This window comes from Ixodes scapularis, unplaced genomic scaffold, assembly GCF_016920785.2.
Source record: "Ixodes scapularis isolate PalLabHiFi unplaced genomic scaffold, ASM1692078v2 PGA_scaffold8__174_contigs__length_109621045, whole genome shotgun sequence".
Lineage (NCBI taxonomy): Eukaryota > Metazoa > Arthropoda > Arachnida > Ixodida > Ixodidae > Ixodes > Ixodes scapularis.
In genome coordinates this window covers 93359571-93379956 of record NW_024609883.1, presented here as the reverse complement: position 1 = coordinate 93379956, position 20386 = coordinate 93359571, and the positions used below count along the sequence as shown (strand labels likewise).

At 47.6% G+C, this 20386-nt stretch overlaps 1 protein-coding gene and 1 long non-coding RNA gene across 2 annotated transcripts; both read right to left on the bottom strand.

Annotated features, from left to right (window-relative positions):
* Nucleotides 1-1051: 1051 nt before the first annotated feature.
* Nucleotides 1052-10189, bottom strand: LOC121047562. Its single transcript, XR_005798604.2, has 2 exons — nucleotides 8217-10189; nucleotides 1052-5075 (listed from the first exon to the last, which is right to left on the bottom strand). It is a non-coding gene; the product is annotated as an uncharacterized LOC121047562 (long non-coding RNA).
* Nucleotides 10190-12202: 2013 nt separating this feature from the next.
* LOC8052764 lies at nucleotides 12203-18775 on the bottom strand. Its single transcript, XM_040215763.2, has 3 exons — nucleotides 18613-18775; nucleotides 15731-17841; nucleotides 12203-12847 (listed from the first exon to the last, which is right to left on the bottom strand). Exons 1-2 carry the CDS (start codon nucleotides 18614-18616, stop codon nucleotides 15785-15787), a joined length of 2061 nt encoding a protein of 686 aa, XP_040071697.1. The 5' UTR covers nucleotides 18617-18775; the 3' UTR covers nucleotides 12203-12847; nucleotides 15731-15784.
* Nucleotides 18776-20386: the final 1611 nt, after the last annotated feature.

The window sequence follows — 20386 nt, the reverse complement described above, 5'->3', positions numbered from 1 at the left end:
CAACGCAAGTGGTTACACTAACTGGGCCACTTGAGATTTTTGTCTATGGGAATTCCAGGAACATGCATGCGACGGAGGAAAGAATGATTCAATGAATTAGAAAGTAGGATTGTGCGAATATTCTAATTTTCGATTAGTAGTTTTTTGGTGAGGCACCACTCAATTAACGCTTGGAGACTAACTGCAATATTTATATATTTCTGAACTTTAACCACGGTGGGTTAGTCCCAATGAGCGCACTTCTTGCCCACCACCGGTGCACTGCGGAGAAGCAACACCAAGCGAGTGTTCGCGGGCGTTGCTTCTCTGCAGCGCACAGATGCTCGGTAAGAAGCACACTCAACGGGGCTGATCTGCCACAATCGACACTTAGAAAAGTACAAATACTGCAGTCACGTGCTTAGGAGAAAAGCACTTTCAAAGTGGGATGGCATATGCGCTCACCTGATGCTGACATCTATGTTGCAGTAAAATATTCAAAATTAAAGTGTGGCTATTATGCAGAGCAGAAAATATGAAGTAGAGATGCCCTGACAACCTGCATTCATCATAAATTTTTTTTTTTTAGATTGATGAAAAAATATTTGCATATAGCAAAAAGATTTATAAAACCCCTCGATTAGGCATAGCTGGGCATCTATAGGTTTCATTGTATGTCAAATGCGTTGTTTTCTTGCCGTCCCAATGTAGGCATTGGACTTTTTGAAGCCACAATTCATAAATCTAGTTGATTATAATTAACTTTGCTTAGAAATGGACAAGTGGAAGCTTAGAAACAACCTTCACGAGTTCAGCTGGGTTTTCGTTTAAGCATGGTGCAGTATTAAAAGGCTTGGAGACAGTATTCGATAGTTGATTCGGATGTATGTGGCCCAAACCACTTTTCACCTCAAACTCAAAATTCACTATTTGCACACGCCTAATAGAGAGAAAAGAAACATGGGGTGCAATGGATGAGAAAACAGAACTAAACACGAAGCACTGCAGTGGCAGCATTTAAATATCCGCCTTTCAAATGCCATGCTGACAAGAAGAGAAGCAAAAGGAACTCTGAAGTTGTTCCCTTCTTTAATGTGCATTGTATGTCTAGGTGATCTTGGAAATGGACGATGAGAGTCTTCAACGGTAGAGCCACCAAACAGGCTATGCTTCAGAGTAGCGACACTCCACGCTCCGATTGTCTTGCGGGTGCCACCATCTTGTCAGCTGGTGCAATCCTCAGAAGTGATGGCCATCTAGTAGCTGCTGCACCAATTATCGGTCTGCCATTGTTTGGACACATATACTGAGGGTTCCCAAGAAAAAAGAACTGTGTTTTTAGGCCCGGGTAAATGAATTATGCATCACACAAATGCTCAAACTTCACGAGAATGCGACGCTAGCGGTTGGGATAGAGCACGAAAGTTTGAGAACATGACATTACCTGGATCAAAAGATAATGAAGAAAAACAAAATTGTTCTACAGGGTGTCTCAAACAGTGGCCAGGCTATTTAAATAGACCGAAAAATCGGTTTTCTTAACCGATTTTGTTCAGCGTTGCCCACAGGTGGTGCATTTTTTCTATAAAATTTGCAAAGAGCAGACTTACCTGAGGAAAAAGGCTTAACCCCTATGGAAGCGCAGAGAAGCCACCGGTCTTCAAACAATAGGGCGGCATTTGGCACGGGAAATGAGATGGCGCAAGCTGTCGCGGCGCCAACTACCGCCAACGAATGAGCATACGACGCCGAGAGCCGGCGTCATTAGCAGACAATCTTTTCGACTCAAAAGCGGCAGACGTTACGTATGCGGCGAGAACTCGGGAAGAGGCAATCGCAGCATACGCTTTATCGTGAACTGCAAAGCAGCCGACGTCTGCTATTTGACGCCGGCTCTCGGTGCTGTATGCTCGTTCGGTAAGGGCAGTTAGCGTCGCGACCGCTTGTGCCATCTCGTCTCTTGTGCCAAACGGCGTCCTATTGTTTCAAAACCGGTGGCTTCGCAGCGTTTTCATAGGAGTTAAGCCTTTTTCTTTTTTATTTTTCTCAGGTAAGTTCACTCTTTGCAAATTTTATAGAAAAAAATGCACCACCTGTGGGCAACACTGCACAAAATCATAGCGAGATGGGTTAAGAAACCAATATTTTTAGTCGATTTAAAGAGCCTGGCTGCTATTTGACACACCTTGTATACCGACCTTCACCTAAGCTTAACATCATCAAAACAAGAACCGACATTGTGGAAGCTTGTGGGATTTATATAATTGGGAAACACTTGTTAACAAGAAAAAAAATCTTGTTTCCTTTCGTGCTGGCAAGTCTTTTTTTTTACTGAAATGGATGCTGCGCAGGTGCCCATAATGTCATTTCTTGCTTTATGCCATAGCGTTTAGGAGCTCGTGTTGCAGATAATCCGGCGCCTGCGTCGGTGGGACCAAAAAGTACCATAATGCAATGCACGCAGCCAAGTGAGACGTCGCACGTGGCAGTGACGTCCATGACCTTATTGGCCCACTAAATTTAGTGACAAATTTTCTTGCCAAATTTAGCGGAAAATTTCCCTGCCAAATTTACCAAAACATTTTCCCGCAAATTTAGCAAAAAGTTTTTGCTAAATTTAGCGGGGCTGATAAGGTTATGACATCAGTTGCATGTGACGTCACGTCATGTGACACTACCCACTAGATGACGCACACACGCTTGGGAACTAGCGCGGGTTTATATGAGAAGGCTTTGCGTACAGGGCTTGACAATGCCATCGTGTTCCACCCTTAAACGCAAAGATTAAGCGTCCCGAGTTTTTTTGTTTTTTTTTTGTTGACAATATTAGGCTTAGGAGTGCATCGGGTCACAAAGAGAAATTTCGTTATTCCCAATTATCTCATCATCTAGCTAACCTCATGTTCTCAAACTTTCATGTTCTATCCCAACCGCTATCGTCACATTCTCACGGAGTTTGAGCTTTTTGCAATGCGTAGTTCACTTACCCGGGCCGAAAAACATAGTTCTCTTTTGTTGGGAACACCTTGTACTTTGAGCTTCTATATGGCCTGCAAGTTCGTCTGCTTCTTGCGCACCTTGTGCATTTGTTTACCCCCTAATGCATCCACGTGCGTTTGTTTCCCCCCCGGCTTCAACCAATAATGGCACGAAATTCGCTGGTTCGTTATTGTGCGTTATCTATGGGGGTGTCCTCTGTTTTGCCCTTTGATTCGAATGCACCTTTTCGCGTTCCAATGCGTGAAAGACGCATTTTAGAACACTTGCCCGCCGTACTGGACACTATGACCATGTCAACATTCAGCATGAACGCGGCTCGGCTTAGATCGAGAATGAGTGTTGCGTCAGCGATTGGCGAGGACTCGAATCGAATCGCACGCTTCCTGCCGAAGAAATGGTGACCGTCAATGTTGCTCAACGGCGTTATGAAAAGGGTCTACTGGCGCTAGTTACGATTAAAAACTGTGACCTCCCGAGCTTCAGATAAAAGTTTCTGGGAGCTCGGGCAATATCGTTCTCCTCGGTCATAGACTGCCCCAACATTTCCGAAAGACAGAAAAGCATTTCTTGCGATTTCAGATTACAACTGCGAATAACTGGTAACAACGATTTCGAGATTGCCGAAGCGTCGCTACTCTCAAGGCTGGTTCACGCGTTTACATCCGACTGTGACCGACTATATCAATGAATACAACTGAATAATTGCTCTGGTGCCATCTATCAAATAATTGCTTCTTAGCTGCGTAATTTACAAATATGCACCGGTTTTTCGCTGTGGGGTTGAGATGACTCCGACGATGTTATAAACAACCGTTTCCCCTAGACAGTGTGTAGATCTGATGTCGCCAATATCGCAGAACCTCCGGTCCGTACCCGGCGTCGACTATTGTGCTGCATCGTTGATGTCAACGTAGCTTCCACGTTACGGAGGCCCCGCACTGCTTTTGGAGCACGTGCACGCGAGTTCCTTTCGCATTCGATCGTGCAAGTAGGTTTCAAAACGTTGGAGCACCGTGAAAGCCACGCTAGCCCCGACGACGTAGCATAAAATGGCGGACGTCGAGTAGAGTTATACGCGGATCGGAAGTGTTCCAAGAGTAGCTGATAGACGGCGTCGGTGTACCACTGTGTTCGCAGAGTGTATCCTCTTGTGAGCGGTTACAAGCGGTCACGACGCATTCGGTCACACCCACGCTGCAAGATATATATATAGGTGTGGGCACGCAGTACAGTGAACGCTGCAATGCGATCGACCAGATAAAGTCCTGCATGCCCCAGCAACCTATTCTGGTGGCGTATCTGCCGGTTTGATGTTGCAACTAAAGAAAAAAAAGCAAAAAAAAAAGCAAAAAAAAAAAAGCCTCATTGTTACAACATTTTTGCGCGTGTGCGTTTTGCACGGCGCGTTTGCTCTGACTTCGACGGACGCAAGCTTGACCGCCGTGCCAGAAGTCTCTCCGCTTCGTTGCGTTCGTAAAACTGTTCTTGCTGCCGTTGAGGCAAGCGTCAATGACGAAGCTGTGTCTAAGCGACACGCGTGGTGCAAGTGCCGAGCTCTATATCATGCGGTACACCCGGAAAACAACTTTAAAAACGAGCGCGTTTCTCGTAGAGAAGTTTGGGAAACCGGGCCCACGACAGGCAACCATCTAACTGATTATCTAAGAGGCGCCTTCTGATAGTACCGGTTGCAACCAAGGCAAGAGGAGGATGTGCAGTGTTCACACCTACACACATCTTACACCGTGGTTGCACTCAAACGCAAACGTGTAAACTGGCCTCAAAGCGTCGCTCGTTCCGTGGCTCCGTTCAGTGCGGGTAGTAGGTCTGGGCGCGGCTCGGGAGGTCGTTCCCGGGAACCCCCTTGGCATCGTGGCGCGTGTGCGTCTGCACATGCCGCACGAGTGTGGTGTTCTGTGCGAAGGCCTTGGGGCAGAGGGGGCACTGATAAGGTCGCTCCCCAGTGTGCGTGCGCTCGTGGGTCAGCAGGTTGGTGCGGTAGGCCGTCGTGTACGCGCAGAAGGTGCAGCTGTGGCGGGCGCGGTCTGGCGGTGGCAGGGGCAGCCGCCCGGTGGCTGGTGACCTCTCCGCCGACCCTGGGTCAGAAAACAGGAGGTCTTGGATGCTCGGCACGCTGTGCGGCTTAGGTTTGTTGCTTAGACTGTCGGTTCTCAAGCTGGCTTCCTAGGAACCACGGCATGTACACTAACGCTTCGATCCCACTTTGGACAATTTGTATAAATCAGGTTCTTAACGTATCTCGCTAGGATTTACTACAGAGGTGCCTTAGATGGTGGAAGTTTTTGCTAAAATTGTGGGAAGATTGGCTCACCCGAGTAAATCACGAAAAATCACGTACACTTGCGTCACTGTGGCGCTCTTTCGAGCCCAATGAAGCGAAGAATAGGTAGGCCAGATGTATTTTCTTCTCCATTTCACCGATTTGTCAGTCGTAATAAACGCCAGTATAGCCCGGAATGTTTTAGAGCGCAGCTCTTAGGGGCCCGTTCCCGGCTTGAGCGGCGTCGCCGTCGGCGTCGGCGTCGGCGTAACCGCAACCCTCGTAACCCTCGTGAGGGTTACGAGGGTTAATCTCATGAGGGTTACCCTCACGAGGATCACGAGGGCCACGAGGGTTACTTACCCTCGTAACCCTCACGAGGGTTACGAGGGTTAGTTACCCTCAAAAGGGTTACCTTCACAAGAGTTACCCTCACGAGGGTTACTTACCCTTGTAACCCTCACGAGGGTTAGTAACCCTCGTGAGGGTAACCCTCGTGAAGGTAACCCTTTTGAGGGTTACGAGGGTTAGTAACCCTCGTGAGGGTAACCTTCACGAGGGTTACCCTCACGAGGGTCACTAGCGTTATGAGAGTTACCCTCACGAGGGTTACTCACCCTCGTAACCCTCACGAGGGTTACGAGGGTTAGTTACCCTCACGAGGGTCACGAGGGTTATGAGAGTTACCCTTACGAGGGTCACGAGAGTTACCCTCACGAGGGTCACGAGAGTTGCCCTCACAAGGGTTACTAGGGTTACCCTCACGAGGGTCACGATGGTTACCCAGGTCGTGACCCCCCCTGGGGTCACGTGACCTGGGGATACCCCCCGAGGTCACGTGACCCCCCGTTGACGTCATAGGCACTGATGACGTCGTCAGTGACGTCACTGATGACGTCACCGGCATCCGCATCGTCATCGTCATCACTGATGACGTCATTAGTGACGTCACTGATGACGTCACCGGCATCCGCATCGTCATCATTATCACTGATGGCGTCATCAGTGACGCTACTGATGACGTCATCGGTATCGTCACGTGGCCCCAGGTCACGTGACCCCCGACGTCACGTGACGCCCCAAGGTCACGTGACTCCCACAAGGTCACGTGACCCACAAGGTCACGTGACCCCCCCGCCCCCCCGAGGTCACTTGACCCACCCCCCAGTACCCTTCCCTCCTCCTCCTCAAGAGCTGCGCTCTAATTCGGCGTTACAGGGAGTTGTAAACGGCTTTCATTTTTTTTCTACGATTTTGAGAAAAAAGGCTCAGAGATAATTTTTTCCATAGAGAAAACCACCTTTTATTTTATTTCTTTTGACCCTGGAGATTCATGTATTCATACTCTCAATGAATGGGTGCACCACCTTCGGGCACCTCTGTAGTAAATCCAAGAGCGATGCACTGAGAAACCGATTTTTGCGGACCGTCCAAAGTGGGATCGTAGCGTCGGTGTACATGCAGTATAGCGCCTGGAAAGAGCCTCCAACTGGTGTGTTTAGCTTCCTACTCTGCCCATGCATCGAGTGTGTTCCCAAAGTGGCAACAAACAATGTCACAAAAGCTGAAGTGTTCCGCTATCGGACGTCGCGATCCTGGTGGCTGGCCATAGAAGTTACGGCAAAATGCATGAGCAAACGCGAGTGTTGCCGTTTGCTAATGCTTTTTGTCACAGTACTTTTTTTAGCTGCAACTTGCTAAAGGGTTGAAACTCCGACTTGAGTTCGCTGCTTCACAGCTTCAATGCTGTCAAAAAGCAGAAAAATAATGGGAGCAAAAAAAATGCAAACAACACGGACGGGCGCTAACTTTCAACCATTGACACTTTATCAAGCAGTTTGCCCGCCTACTCTGAAACATCATACTATCATGTTTACGTCTGTAAGCACTGACGATAACTGGGTGCATATCGGCCAACAGCACTGTTACGCCTGCGCATGACATATGCCATGCTTTTACCACCGGATACTCATGCTCAGTATTCGACCACATACTAGTGCTCATTTAAAGATATTTGCACGAACAATGACAAATATACATGTGTACAATGTTGTGACACGTTAGAGTTAAACACACAGTAGTGCTAGAGTGCAGTTTCGACAACTTTGCACTTTCACGAAATGCAGACAGTTGAAACAGAGACACAAAACAGGCAATGGCTGCACAAAGTTGCACTACAGTCGCAAACAACAAAGCGACGTTGGCAGTTTTTCGAGACACAAAACTTGTGAAACACACATAAAACACTTGCAAAATCTTCAAATCACAAGCATGCATAATACATGTTCCGTCCTCTAACACTGGAAGCAGAATACGGCAGTACAGTGAATATAGAAAAGCAAAAAGCAGTCATTCACCAAGGGACCATAGTCTACGAAAACCTCGCCAACTATCACGACTTGTGGCAACCGAATCAGCAAAAACTGGCATTATAGACCCTTTTCGAAATTCTGAATGGCAATTTGGATCCCTATCACTTCGGTGCCCAAATAATGGCGGCCTTTTCGAGGCCGACAAAGAAAAATGTTGAAGATACTACCATGCGGAGGATACACGAGGCCCGCACGTTCCAAGACGTACATACAATACGACGCACGAATTGCGTACGATGGCTGCATAAGTGTTTATTTCGAGTGTAGTTCAATTAGTCTCTTGGTGCATGTTTGGCTCTTAAGCATTTTGTTGGCGTAAATTTAACTGAGGGGCTTATGGGTCGCAGCTATGTACTGATCGGTTCTTACATTCATACCATGGAAAATGAAACAAATAGAAAAAAATGATTGGGTGATCGAAGGACCAATTCTCGTCTGCCATCGATGCTTAAAAGTGACTGTGCCCGATAAAATAGAGTTTCATGACCACCATTAGTTTGTTGAAAGTGAAACTGCTCTTCGAGCTACCAGATGGCACTCAATTTCAGAAAAGGTCTATCAAGTGCCTACAACTGGCCGTGCACCGTCGTCCAAGGGAATGCGGCGTCTAAGTGAGACATGTCCATGTTTGGGCTTTACGTGCACATTCCGAGGCACGCCTGGGCTTCGACCTTCGGCGTTCGATGCTGGGCTGCAGCAGCAAGGTGGCGTCGGCAACGTCTGCAAAGGAAATACCGTCGGTATCCAAGCGCCTCGAAAGCTAATGGTAGGAGTGTGGCACGAGGTGCAATTTGTGGATATTTTTTGTGAGCTACGCAGGTGGCACGAGACGCTTGGAAGAAATAAAGCCATACTTTGTTTCAGTCGACGGAGCCATTCAAGCAGCGCCAAAAGTGCGTCGTCACGGCGCTCGTCGTCTCTGTAAGTATGCTGCCGCTGGCCAAACCAATTGTGCATTAAAAAAAGCACAGGATTGCGGCACATTCGTCGTGTGCAATTGGTTGAGTTGGCGATGGCAAATGCACGAAGGCGACGAGCGCCGCGACGGTGCACTGTTTGACTGGCTCCATTGGATGATAGTGTCGGATACGGTCAGACTGAAAGGGATGCTGAACCGAAATCTGGACTCCACAAAGCACGGTGGTAAAAGCATGCAACGGGATGCTACAAACATCAAAACATCACTCATGCAACGATATATCGAACGGATGACCGTAGTTTTTAAAAAAAGGAGGCGCATTTGACAGATATGTTTACGTCTTGTTTCTCCGGGAAGGGGAGGGAACGACCTTGCGTCTTCACCGCCTCGAGGGGGCGAAACGAAGAGAGGAGGAAACAAGATATCTTGACGCCACGCGCCTCGTCAGCCTCGTTCAATCTCAACCTTTTTTTTCCAAAAGTATGGCCGTCCATTCGAGATATCGCCTTACGAGTAGTGTTGTAGGGATTGTAGCGTCCTGCCTACAGCTCCTGCATTGTTTCCCGAAATCCTAATTTCGGTTCACCATCCCTTTCAAGTGAAAAAGAGCACAGGGTGCGTGCTCTCAGCCCGTTCCGTTAAAGAAAGCATCCGTGGCACTCTCAACTGCATCTCGTTGCAACCAGCGACTCCTTTTGGACGCCTTTAGGACGGCACTTCAAGTGCCCCGCCATTATGTGCCGTGACAACCTATTGCAAGGGACACATTGTGAAACACTGTCAAAGGTGAGTTCGGCACCGGAAACGTGGCGGTTGGGCGGCTCCGTCCCAGCTCCAGTCAACTAGTTGGCAGCTGAGGTTTTAGATGACTGGGCGGAAAATAAACTGCCGATATGTCACCTTCGGTGTCACTGGCTCTTATAGTTGTGGATAAACGCTGCAATTTCATCCCTTGGTCACAAAATTTCCGCCTGAAAAGAAAGTATACACACCGCACAAGAAAGTTGACACTAATGGACTATCACTGGAACTTCACTGCAGCGACAACCAGAAACCAATCTGAGCACTTGCAAAACTTTCAAGCAGCTCGCGCGCAGAAACAACAACAACAACAAAACTTATTTTTGAATAAAGACAGATTTTCCACGAATACAAAATACAGTAAAAACATTTTAACTGAATTTAAAGGCTATACTAACCCGATGCTAAATGACACTTAAGAAATCGGGTCAAAGAAACAAAACGTCGCAGCGCTCACCTTCGATGTCCGTTACATTTTAATCATTAACAATTTAGCTTACATTTTAATAATATTAACAATTTAGCTGACAGGAAGAGCTTGAGCAGGAACCTCGACGATGCGTGGCAGACGACGTTGTGGCAGACGACGTTGCGCTCAGAGACTAAGAAAAATTCGAATGCCGTCGCTACCACTGCGAGGACAACCTCTTTCTCAAATTACATTGAGTGGCGTCTAAGACTGAGTTCATTCAATACTTCGCTAGCGCACGTCCTTACAAAATAAGCCTGCAATGTTTGCGACATATTATCTTAACCACGACCTTTTTAATTTGTTGCCCTGAATTTTGAACGAAACAAGCGGTTCCAAACCGTCTGTGAAGTTCAAGTTGCGGTTGCAGACCAAATCTATGATGATGATGATGGCCCCAACACGAAGACTAGGCTTGTCAACATTTTTAGCGAGAGGAGTCAGGCTAGAACTAGGTGTCGCCAGTGACTAGTTTAAAACACATTTTGCAGTTTGTTATCGAATACCTCACTGGCGCGACACCCATCCACCCTAGTTCCACTGTGCACACATTGAAACAATACAAAGAACGGACTAATTACTCTTTAGAAGTACCAAATAGAAGAAGTCCGTTCTGCTTCTCTGCATGAAATTCGGACATGAAACAAACTTTCCGGAAAACTGCGGCAATGGTACGTGCGGTGCACGCACACACCTCCGCAGAGTTGGGCTTCACTGCATACGTATCGTTTCAGCGGTGAAGTTACCCTTCCGCACGGCCATAGAGAGCGCACTGCAGAACAAAATAAATTGGAATAACGTAAATAAAAAAAAAGCAAACCAATTTAATCTTTTTTTTTTTTTTTTATATAACCAAGACGGCGAAGACCGGCTCTAAAAGAGGCAAAAATCACTGTACTAAATGAAACTCACAACAAAGCTTGTGGCACAGCTTTTATTGTCGGTTATTGCACAAATATGCAATGGCAAGACCCTTTCCACCTTTCGGTAGCTTGCATTCCTCATCTCGCAAATCTAAAATGACATTGCCGAAGTAGCAGCTTTGCCCAGTTCTAAAAGGCATCTAAAAGGGCTCATTACATTCAACCCACCAGCAGCGTTGCCAACCCCTGATGTCGACTTATCCCTAGGTTGATGCCGGAAATATCCCCAGATTGGACAAAAAATCCCTAACTTTCGGCGGGAAGCTTAAAATAACACAATCATAATGTCACAAGCTATGCGCGCGTAAAGCTGCCTCCTACTAAAATATATATATATATATATATATATATATATAACCCTTCACCACGACGCTACATAGTACCGTCACAAAAAGCTAGACCCGCCTACTGTCTTCGCGTCCGGGATTGCTTCGAAAAGTGGAAACGTTTCTTACGTCCAACAAAAGGATCACCAAAATAAATACAAAGGAAACTGCTGGCGTCGCATTCAGCGAGACCACGCACTGCCCATCCCTGCCGGAAACGAGGCGCGTACGTCACCGAGTTCCTAAAAGGATAAGAAGGGAGTCGGGATAAACCGGCAATAACTCCAAATAATGTAAAATTTACATAAAAAAAATGCGGTCACTTGAAATTCATTTCTGAACCTACATCCGGGGATCAGATGACCGAGCCTGTGCCACTCCCCCCCCCCCCCCCCCTTCTCACCCCCAACTTTTCTCCCCCAAACCCCAACCCCCCCGAGAGCCAGTGAAAAAAGCGCCCAGTCAACAGGTGGTGTTGGCCCAGTGCGCATACCGCGCATACACTATTGGCCCTCCCTTTCCCCCCAACCTCTCTCACAACGCTTCTTTCCCTCTGTGCCGCTTCGTCGCTCCGGATGGCTCGAAAGGTAAAAAGGGTGGTTTGCTGTTCGCCAATTTATATTAAATAAAAAAAAATGCACACGTATAAAAAAAAAAAAAATCTTGGAGAAATCCCTAGATTTTGCAAAAAGTCTTCAAATCCCTAAGTGAGAGCGAAAACCCCTAGATCTAGGGGTAAATCCCTAGGGTTGGCATCACTGCCCACCAGCGACGGCTTCGACCAGGGTTGCTAGATATCTATGCATCACCAACCTCTCTAGCTTATATTTAGCGATGCTAAAAGGCATAACAATGGAGCTGGCGTGAAAAAGAATCCACGTGACCTGTAGCACAATACGTTGAAACCAATCCCCAATTGCACACTCACAGAGTGCATTTAAACTGTCAGACCTCTGAATGCTTCAAAGTCTGGGAGTTGTTGATCATGAAGCGTATGGTATGTTGACGCTCAGAAAAGCCCTTCCACTCCAGATGTTACAGAGTATCCATCAAAATAAAAAGGTGAAAAAAGACACAGGAAAGGGTGCAAACACAGCACTTTCTTTCGTCATTCCTTGAAACTGTACCTGTGTCTTTTTTGCACCATTTATATTTGCATTGCAACATGTTCCGACTTGCCCGAATACAAACATTGCTAGTGTGTCCAGCTTTTAGCCAGGAATGATGCAGTTTCACTTCAGATATATGTCCCCAGAGCGCGACTTGGGCACCGACAAGTGATCGACGGTCTTTCCTGTTTTTGTCTTACAATATAAAGACTACAACAAAAACTATTGGTGTAGCAGGAAGTTCTTAGTTGGGGTACTGGGCAAAGCAAAAAAGATGCCCCGGCAAAAGTCCTTGCAAAAAGCGAAGAAGCACTGATGCTGTATTCATGATCACAGTGTACCTCAGTCTACCTCCTAACAATCTGTGTGGCTCAGACACACCTTCAATTTGAACCTATAAAAGCTAATACTACACTTCAAAACCAACAAAGCTAACAGAAAAAGATATGTTTTGCTGCCCGTCTTTTTGAAAGGTTGCAAAACTAAAAAACGAAAGTGCTCACCTGATGTTTAGGGATGCTCAGGCATTCACAACACGCTCACTAACCACAGTGTGCTATTGTTTTTTGTTCTAATGACACTTGAAGCTCAGCCATATCAATGAATCAGAAAACCTTACTCTGCTCAAACATAATGAGATAAAACAGTGCAAAAAGGTACAAAAGTACCTTTTTACAATGGGAAGGAGCTGAGCTAGTTGGTTGTACATACTTAGATTGTGAAAACCAGCTGAACTTACAGAAAAGGGGGGGGGGGGGGGAGGAGAGAAAGGAGGAAAAAGCATCCGATCGCTGGACTACCAACTATTTATTAACCCTCGGCTTCTTCTTCTACTGGTCTGGTGGCTGTCCTTTTTACGTATTCTTTTTCCTTTTTCTTGATCTTCCTCTATCTTCATGGGCATTTTCGTCTCGCAGGAACTTCTTTTCACTTGTTTGTAGGGCAATGGATGGTGAACTAACGCAGTTGTCTTTTTGTTGATCTATGGCTAAGGCCTCAAGTAGTTCTCGGGCGAACCAATCTTTGTGGTGAGCTAGGATGGTTACCGTTTCAAGCTTAGCCTCACACATGCATTCTCTACAATGAGCTGCTAGATGTCCAGGTGCAGCCAGGTTTCTTAAGTTTGCGGCATGTTCTCGCGTGCGGTCATTTATACAACGTCCCGTTTGCCCGATGTAGCTACGTCCACATGACAATGGTATGTTGTAAACTACTCCTTTGTCGCATGGAACGTATTCTGTCTTGTGTTTGGTGGTACACCTGCCTGTATTGTTAACCTGGGCTAGGTTGACCTTCCTACACATTGCGTGTGCCTTGTTGGGTGCCGAGCATATGATATTTATGCCGTGTCTGCTTGCGATCTTTTTTAACCTGTGAGTTACCCCATGTATGTATGGGCTTCTACAGGTCCTCCGAAGTTCCATCGAAAACCAAGGGCTCGCGCAGTTCCAAAATGCAGCAGGTGTTAGCCTAGACACCTTCTTGGAGGTTTTAAGATATTATTTGTCCGCAACGGTAGTAACCCATCAAAATCGGCCGTATGTCCAGAAGAGTGGTGTGTGCATTGGTTCAAAAGTGGCCCCATACCTGTGCGACATCTTTCTCGCCGCATGTGGGGTAGCCATACAGCAAGTTTTAAAAGACCCACGAGTTGCCGCTATTTTCAGGTATGTTGACGATTTCCTTATTTTATGCACAACTGGAGTTGATGCATCACTAGACGGATGCCTCCACACCACCCTCAGGCATTTCCAGACAAGCTGCATGGGGCTCACATTCACCTACGAGCCCCCTGTTGATAATTCCATACGGTTTCTTGATTTGGCCTTAAACTTCCAAACAGAACATTTGTGTTGGAGATATGAAGTGCGATCGGGGAAAGGGTTCCTTCCCTTTGAATCCGAACATTCCAAAATTGTAAAACAAGGGGTCGCTACTGCAGCTCTTTCAGCCAGCCTCAGGAAGACCTGCCCCCATCAGATGGTAAAAAGTTTTGAAACCCAAATATCCAGGCTTCAAGAGGCCGGATATCCGAAACCCTTCCTGGCCTCCATTTGTGAAAAAGATTTGCCGCAACATAAAAAGAACTTGTCAACGCACTGACCTTGATCCACCGAAGCAGATCTCCCGTTCACCTTTTGCGGTGGTCCCATACATACATGGGGTAACTCACAGGTTAAAAAAGATCGCAAGCAGACACGGCATAAATATCATATGCTCGGCACCACTGATCTCTATGACAATTGCTGGATCGCGTTTGCCCGCTCCGCGAATGCGGTCACTGGCGGCCATCTTTAGGTAGAGTTATATCACCTCTAGCCAATGTAAGCTGCTGCAGCCGCTATCATCCATCCATGGCAGATAGCGTTTTGGCAGGTGGGTTGGCAGGCTGCGGTCAAAATAGCGTGGGTGATATTGCGTGCTTGATTAAAATTATTTGACGAAACATGTTTTTGAAACCCGGCGTGAACAGTAGTCCGGTTTTTGAGGACCTGGTAAAAGTTTCACGAAATCGCAGCACCGGGAGAAAAGCAGCACAGCACGTATCGAAAGTCGCATCGAAAGAAGCATCGAAAGCAGACGACGGTACGGAGTCTGCTTTTGATGCGAGCTGCGCTGCTTTCCCCCGGTGCTGCGCTTTCGTAGAACTTTTGCCGGGTCCTCAAAGATGAGGCTACCATTCACGCCGGGTTTCAAGAATCTGCTTCGTCGAACAACTTCAATCAAGCACGAAATGTCACCCACGGTACCGTGTACTAGATCTACGGCTATTTTATGGCAGACTGCCGCCATTGCGCTGTCCGCCATATTACTATGATGGCTAGAGATGATATAACTCTACCTAAAGATGGCCGCCAGTGACCGCATTCCGGTCCATAGGAGGAGCTGGTCAAACGCGATCCAGCAAATAGACATAGAGATCAGTGCTCGGCACCCAACAAGGCACACGCAATGTGCAGGAAGGTCAACCTAGCCCAGGTTAACAATACAGGCAGGTGTACCACCAAACACAAGACAGAATACGTTCCATGCGACAAAGGAGTAGTTTACAACATACCATTGTCATGTGGACGTAGCTACATCGGGCAAACGGGACGTTGTATAAATGACCGCACGCGAGAACATGCCGCAAACTTAAGAAACCTGGCTGCACCTGGACATCTAGCAGCTCATTGTAGAGAATGCATGTGTGAGGCTAAGCTTGAAACGGTAACCATCCTAGCTCACCACAAAGATTGGTTCGCCCCGAGAACTGCTTGAGGCCTTAGCCATAGATCAACAAAAAGACAACTGCGTTAGTTCACCATCCATTGCCCTACAAACAAGTGAAAAGAAGTTCCTGCGAGACGAAAATGCCCATGAAGATAAAGGAAGATCAAGAAAAAGGAAAAAGAAGAATACGTAAAAAGGACAGCCACCAGACCAGTAGAAGAAGAAGCCGAGGGTTAATAAATAGTTGGTAGTCCAGCGATCGGATGCTTTTTCCTCCTTTCTCTCCTCCCCCCCCCCCCCTTTTCTGTAAGTTCAGCTGGTTTTCACAATCTAAGTACCTTTTTACTCTGCTCCAAATGGCAGGAATTGCGTTACTTTGGAGAAGTTTCGAGTCACAAACTCTGCGGACTGCCCTGTCTCGAGAGTGTCCTCGCTGCAGTGGCATTAAGAATGTCTTTCACCTCAGGTTCTGTTTTCCCAGTAACCTTGACAAGCGCCTGTAAAAGCGAATCCTTCCCATTCAGCGTTCTGAAAGCACGTTCCGATTCCCCGTCCTCAGAGTGCTGCGTAACGAATCGCACAGCCTGCTTCAGGACAACACGATTCTTATGCAGGGCGTTGCGAACATCGACAAGCTGCTTGTGGGCACAAAATATTGCGAGTCTGAACTCTAGCAGAACGCCGTTACGCAAAATTGCCGCCGCCAGTGCGAGTAGCGATTTCCCCTTGAGATGCCATCCGTCGAAATCTACGGAATAAATAGTGCTGTTTGCCTCCAGCAGCTTGCAAAGAGCCGTCGCAACTCGGGAGCTATCTACGGAGTAACTGAAGGACAAGGTCGAAACTGTGCGGTTGCCTTCGAGTGCTTCGAGTAGTGCAATCATCACGGCGTGCTTTCTGAAGTAGTTCTTAATGGACACGTGCTTGAGGCTTGTGTTGGACCTCAAGGTGAGAGCTAGTTGCTCTCCGATTGCATTGTCTACTCCAGAGCCATTGTCGATGGTAAGTTCCGTGACCGTGGTGTTTGCGGAGAGAGCCGCAAAAATGCTCACGATGGCCGCAGACATCCCCGTGTCTGCTTGCCAGTCGAGGCTGAGCTCGCTCATTGAGACGCGAGAGTCGGAGAGGACGCTTGCAAGTTCTAGAAGACCCGCCTTGTTCCAGGTGACCAGTAGTCGCCCGCAGGCCTTCGTCTCCTGCAAAATGCTAGAGACAGTCTCGTCGCAGTCTGGCGTGAAGTAAATGTAACCGATGTCGACGACCCGGAGGAAGCTGTTACGAGCCAGGCACCTTGCAAACACAGGCACCGAGTCTCTGCTCAGGCGGTTTCCTTGTACATTGAGCTTCTGCAAAGTGCGGTTTACCTCGATGGCTTCTGCGAGCACGACGGCATCTTCGTCGACCAACTGACAGACCTGCAGTCCGAGTTCTTCCACTGCGGAGTTAACCTTCAACATGTCCGCAAGTTCCTTTACATCCACCAGACACTCATGAACCTGCAGGTACCTGAGCGTCCGGTTTGTCTTTAGCGCAGACACACGGTTCAGAGCAGACGTCCCTTGCTGCCTCACGCACGAGAGGCTGAGCTTTTCTAGGGTCGTATTCGTCCGCAACGACTCTAGGATGGCATCCACAACGCCACTGGTGACATCGTAGAGCGAAAGCTTGGCGAGGAAAGAGCTTGGAGACTCGAGCAGAAGAGACAGCCGCCTCGCACTCTTGGGAGAGACGCGAATCTCGTTCAGATCCAGCGACGTAAGTCGGTGACAGCTGCCGATTGCTTTGAGCATCTTTCGCAGGCCTTTGTCGGTCAAACCCTCTCCCCCAACCTCCAGCTCTCGAATGCCTCGGTTCCTGTCGATGGCCTCGGCAGCGGCGTTGCTGCCTTGGGACAGCGTGTTCAGTGCCAACTTGCGAAGCATCGCGAGCTCAGGAATGTTCTCCGACAGTCGAGACTTGCCCAACCGTTCCTGATACCACAAATTGAGGTCGACCTCCTCGAGGCAGCGGGTGTACGCCAGCGCCATCTCCACGGCGTGGCGCGCGGACACTGGCAGTTGGCACGAATGGAGGTCAAGGACTTGGATGCAGGCATGATTTTTGAGCAGGAAGTAGGCGAAGAAACAGGAGACAAGGAGACCATTGTCAGCCTTCTCGTCATCACTACGGCTGCTCTTCAGGACCGTCTTTGCAGAAAGAGTTTCCTCGACTTCGAGGCAGGCAGGGGCGAGACAGCTGTTGATTTCCGGGAGGCAGTCGAGCAGCCAGCACTCCCTGAAGCCCTTGATGGTGCTGCAGGGCCGCAGAAGGTGCGCCTTGTCATGGGCGAAGCTGAGAGCCGTCAGCTGCAGGCGGGCGGGATCCAGGCAGGGAATGGCGCGTGCAAACTCCTTCACGTCCGTTTCTATTCGGTGCCACCAGGTGTCACTCTCGGATGATGATGATGTGGCTGGTGGAAAGAGAAGTGGCGAGAGAAAAATGTAGCTTCAGAAGCAAACACACATGAAAAACCACTTTAGGGTGTAGAAATTCGCTTACTTCAGGCTATTATATTTGCGTAACTGGGTTCGTTGGTCGTTTTGCTGGCCGATAGCTTTGAAAGCCGTGGGGTCACACCCCACGCATGCGCATTCATGGCAAGCATGTCACTACCATCACCTCCTGTATTTTGGGTGATAATAATAACAATAATCGTAATCTTTATTAGCTCAAGAGAGCCACGGTACGACAGAAAGGAAAGAGCCCGGATTTTCACGAGACTATTGTTTGTAAAATACCATTTGCTCGTACACAGGTGAACCAAATCAAGAAAGCATTGAATCACCGAATGAATGCCAGTATAATATTTTAATTTTTGAAGCTGAAAAAAAAAAATCAAACAAACAGCTATGGTCATTGGCAGGATAAGAACGGCGTCTGTCTGGAATGTCTCCAGCCCGGGGGTACTTGCATCAGCCCGACCTGACTCCGCTCTGACGCTTCGATCTGCGCCCGTTTAGACCTGGATGAGTATCGTACTGGCGTGCGGTCGCATATCACTACAGCATGATGCTCGTTAAAGACCCCAGGCTGGCAGTCCAACGGCTAAACGTTTCGTCTACAGAGCGAACCAATGTCCGACCTCGAGCAACGCCTCTTTCCACTGGCGCTAGCGTGCCGCGAAAACTCTAACGATGAGTGGCCACCTCATGAGGGAGCCTCTAGAGACAGCTCTACGTACCCATAGGAGCGGTGGGATGTCAGAAATCCGCTTACACAACCAGACAACAGTGCTTTAGCTCAATCTCGTCGCTGATTCACGCCGTTTTCGTGTTTTCGCTGCCGTTGCTCCATTGCAGTATCCCCGAGCAACACATACAACAAGCGAGCCTCGACTAGTTGAGAAAGCCAAGCATTAGTTTATCGCAGATACGTATTCAAAAACTAGTGTTACAGTAAAATAATAGCAATAATAGAGTGTATAATAATTTACTTCAATGAGTTCATTTATTAGAATAAAATATTACAGTTCAAGAACATTATTTTTACACATATCCGAGTGCTGAAGTGGATAGCGCTTTCCCACTTGGTCGCTGCAGCGAGAATGCGGCCAGCGGACGGCCAACTTGCATGGGGCTAAATTGCGTTTCCGCTAGCGTAGCAGAGGCTGACGGTAGCGTGCTGAAGACAGGTTTTCTACTCGTTCGTCGTCATTCGCCGAAGAAGTTTTTTTAAAACCCTATCCAAGTGGTGAGACTTGCCGTTGAGAACACGCTGAAATTTTTACGAAAGCGCAGTACAGCAGAAAAAAGGCACAATTCGTCGAAAGAAAATTTGGCCGGTCTCGCGGCCTGATCAAAGCTTCCTTGGCATACCGAAGTGCTGCGTCTCTGTGCCTTCGCACGTTTGGATACCGATCAAGAACCGACACCGTGTGGATGTGCTCTTCGAGTGCAATGCGCGTGAAGCTGTATGTGCCTCTGGAGCAACCTTTTACTTTATTCTGCCGACTGTATTTGTAACTTGCGGCACTCGCGGTCGAGAAACGAGCTTGATCAAGTGTCCAGTGGCGACGGAAGAGGGGGGAAAGAGATGGGAGAAAAGAAAAAAACCGCCGCCGCCGTTTTTTTTTTTAATATTTACTAGCTGCTTATGGCAATTATTTCAGTGGGACAAAAATCTTTATTTCTGTGCATCACTGTTCCCTCTCCGCGAAAAATAAAAAAAAAAAAATTTCGAGTACTCTTATTTGCATTTATCATCTACAAAATCATACATATTTTGTAATAACAGCGTTTACAATCTCAACGACATGTCGCGTTTTCATTGGTCACATGTCGTCCTGGCTGCAGGAACAATGCTGCCCCCATCGCCGGAGATGATCTCGGTGTGTTCGAACTTTAATTGCTGTTTTAATAGGCAAATTGGTCGCGCATCGTTATGATTTATGAATTTTTAGGATGCAAATAGCTCGCAGAGTGATCGTTATCACCATATTTAAATGATCTCCGAATCCTCCTCAGGGCACCTTTAACATTCGACTAGTATATTGTATGTACCATAAGGAGCAACGTTATTTGAAAGAAAAAAAATATTTGAGAAAGATCTCAAATAGCACAGCACTACTGTGTCGACGACAGTCACATCTTGACGATCGGACGGAATCCACCAAGAGGACTTCGTTTTGGAGCACGTTTTGGAGGAGACCAGGCACAGTAACGGAAGCAACTGACCCGTTCTCCACCCCTATTCGAGCAGCTATTTTTGGCTATGACCGAGGACTCTACGCGGATTATCTATTGGCCAACAGTTGTCATTTTTTTTCGCTAAATCGCGTCGAAGGCCATTCAACATCCTCCCCCCCCCTCCCCCCCCCCCCCCCCCCCCCTACCCCTTCGCTTCCTGTGAATGTCAAGCAGAAACACTCGAATGGCAGGCACTTGCCAGGCTTATTTCTCACAGTGGAAGAGAACACAAAAACGGTACACAGCACGCATAAGAAAAAAAAAAAAATT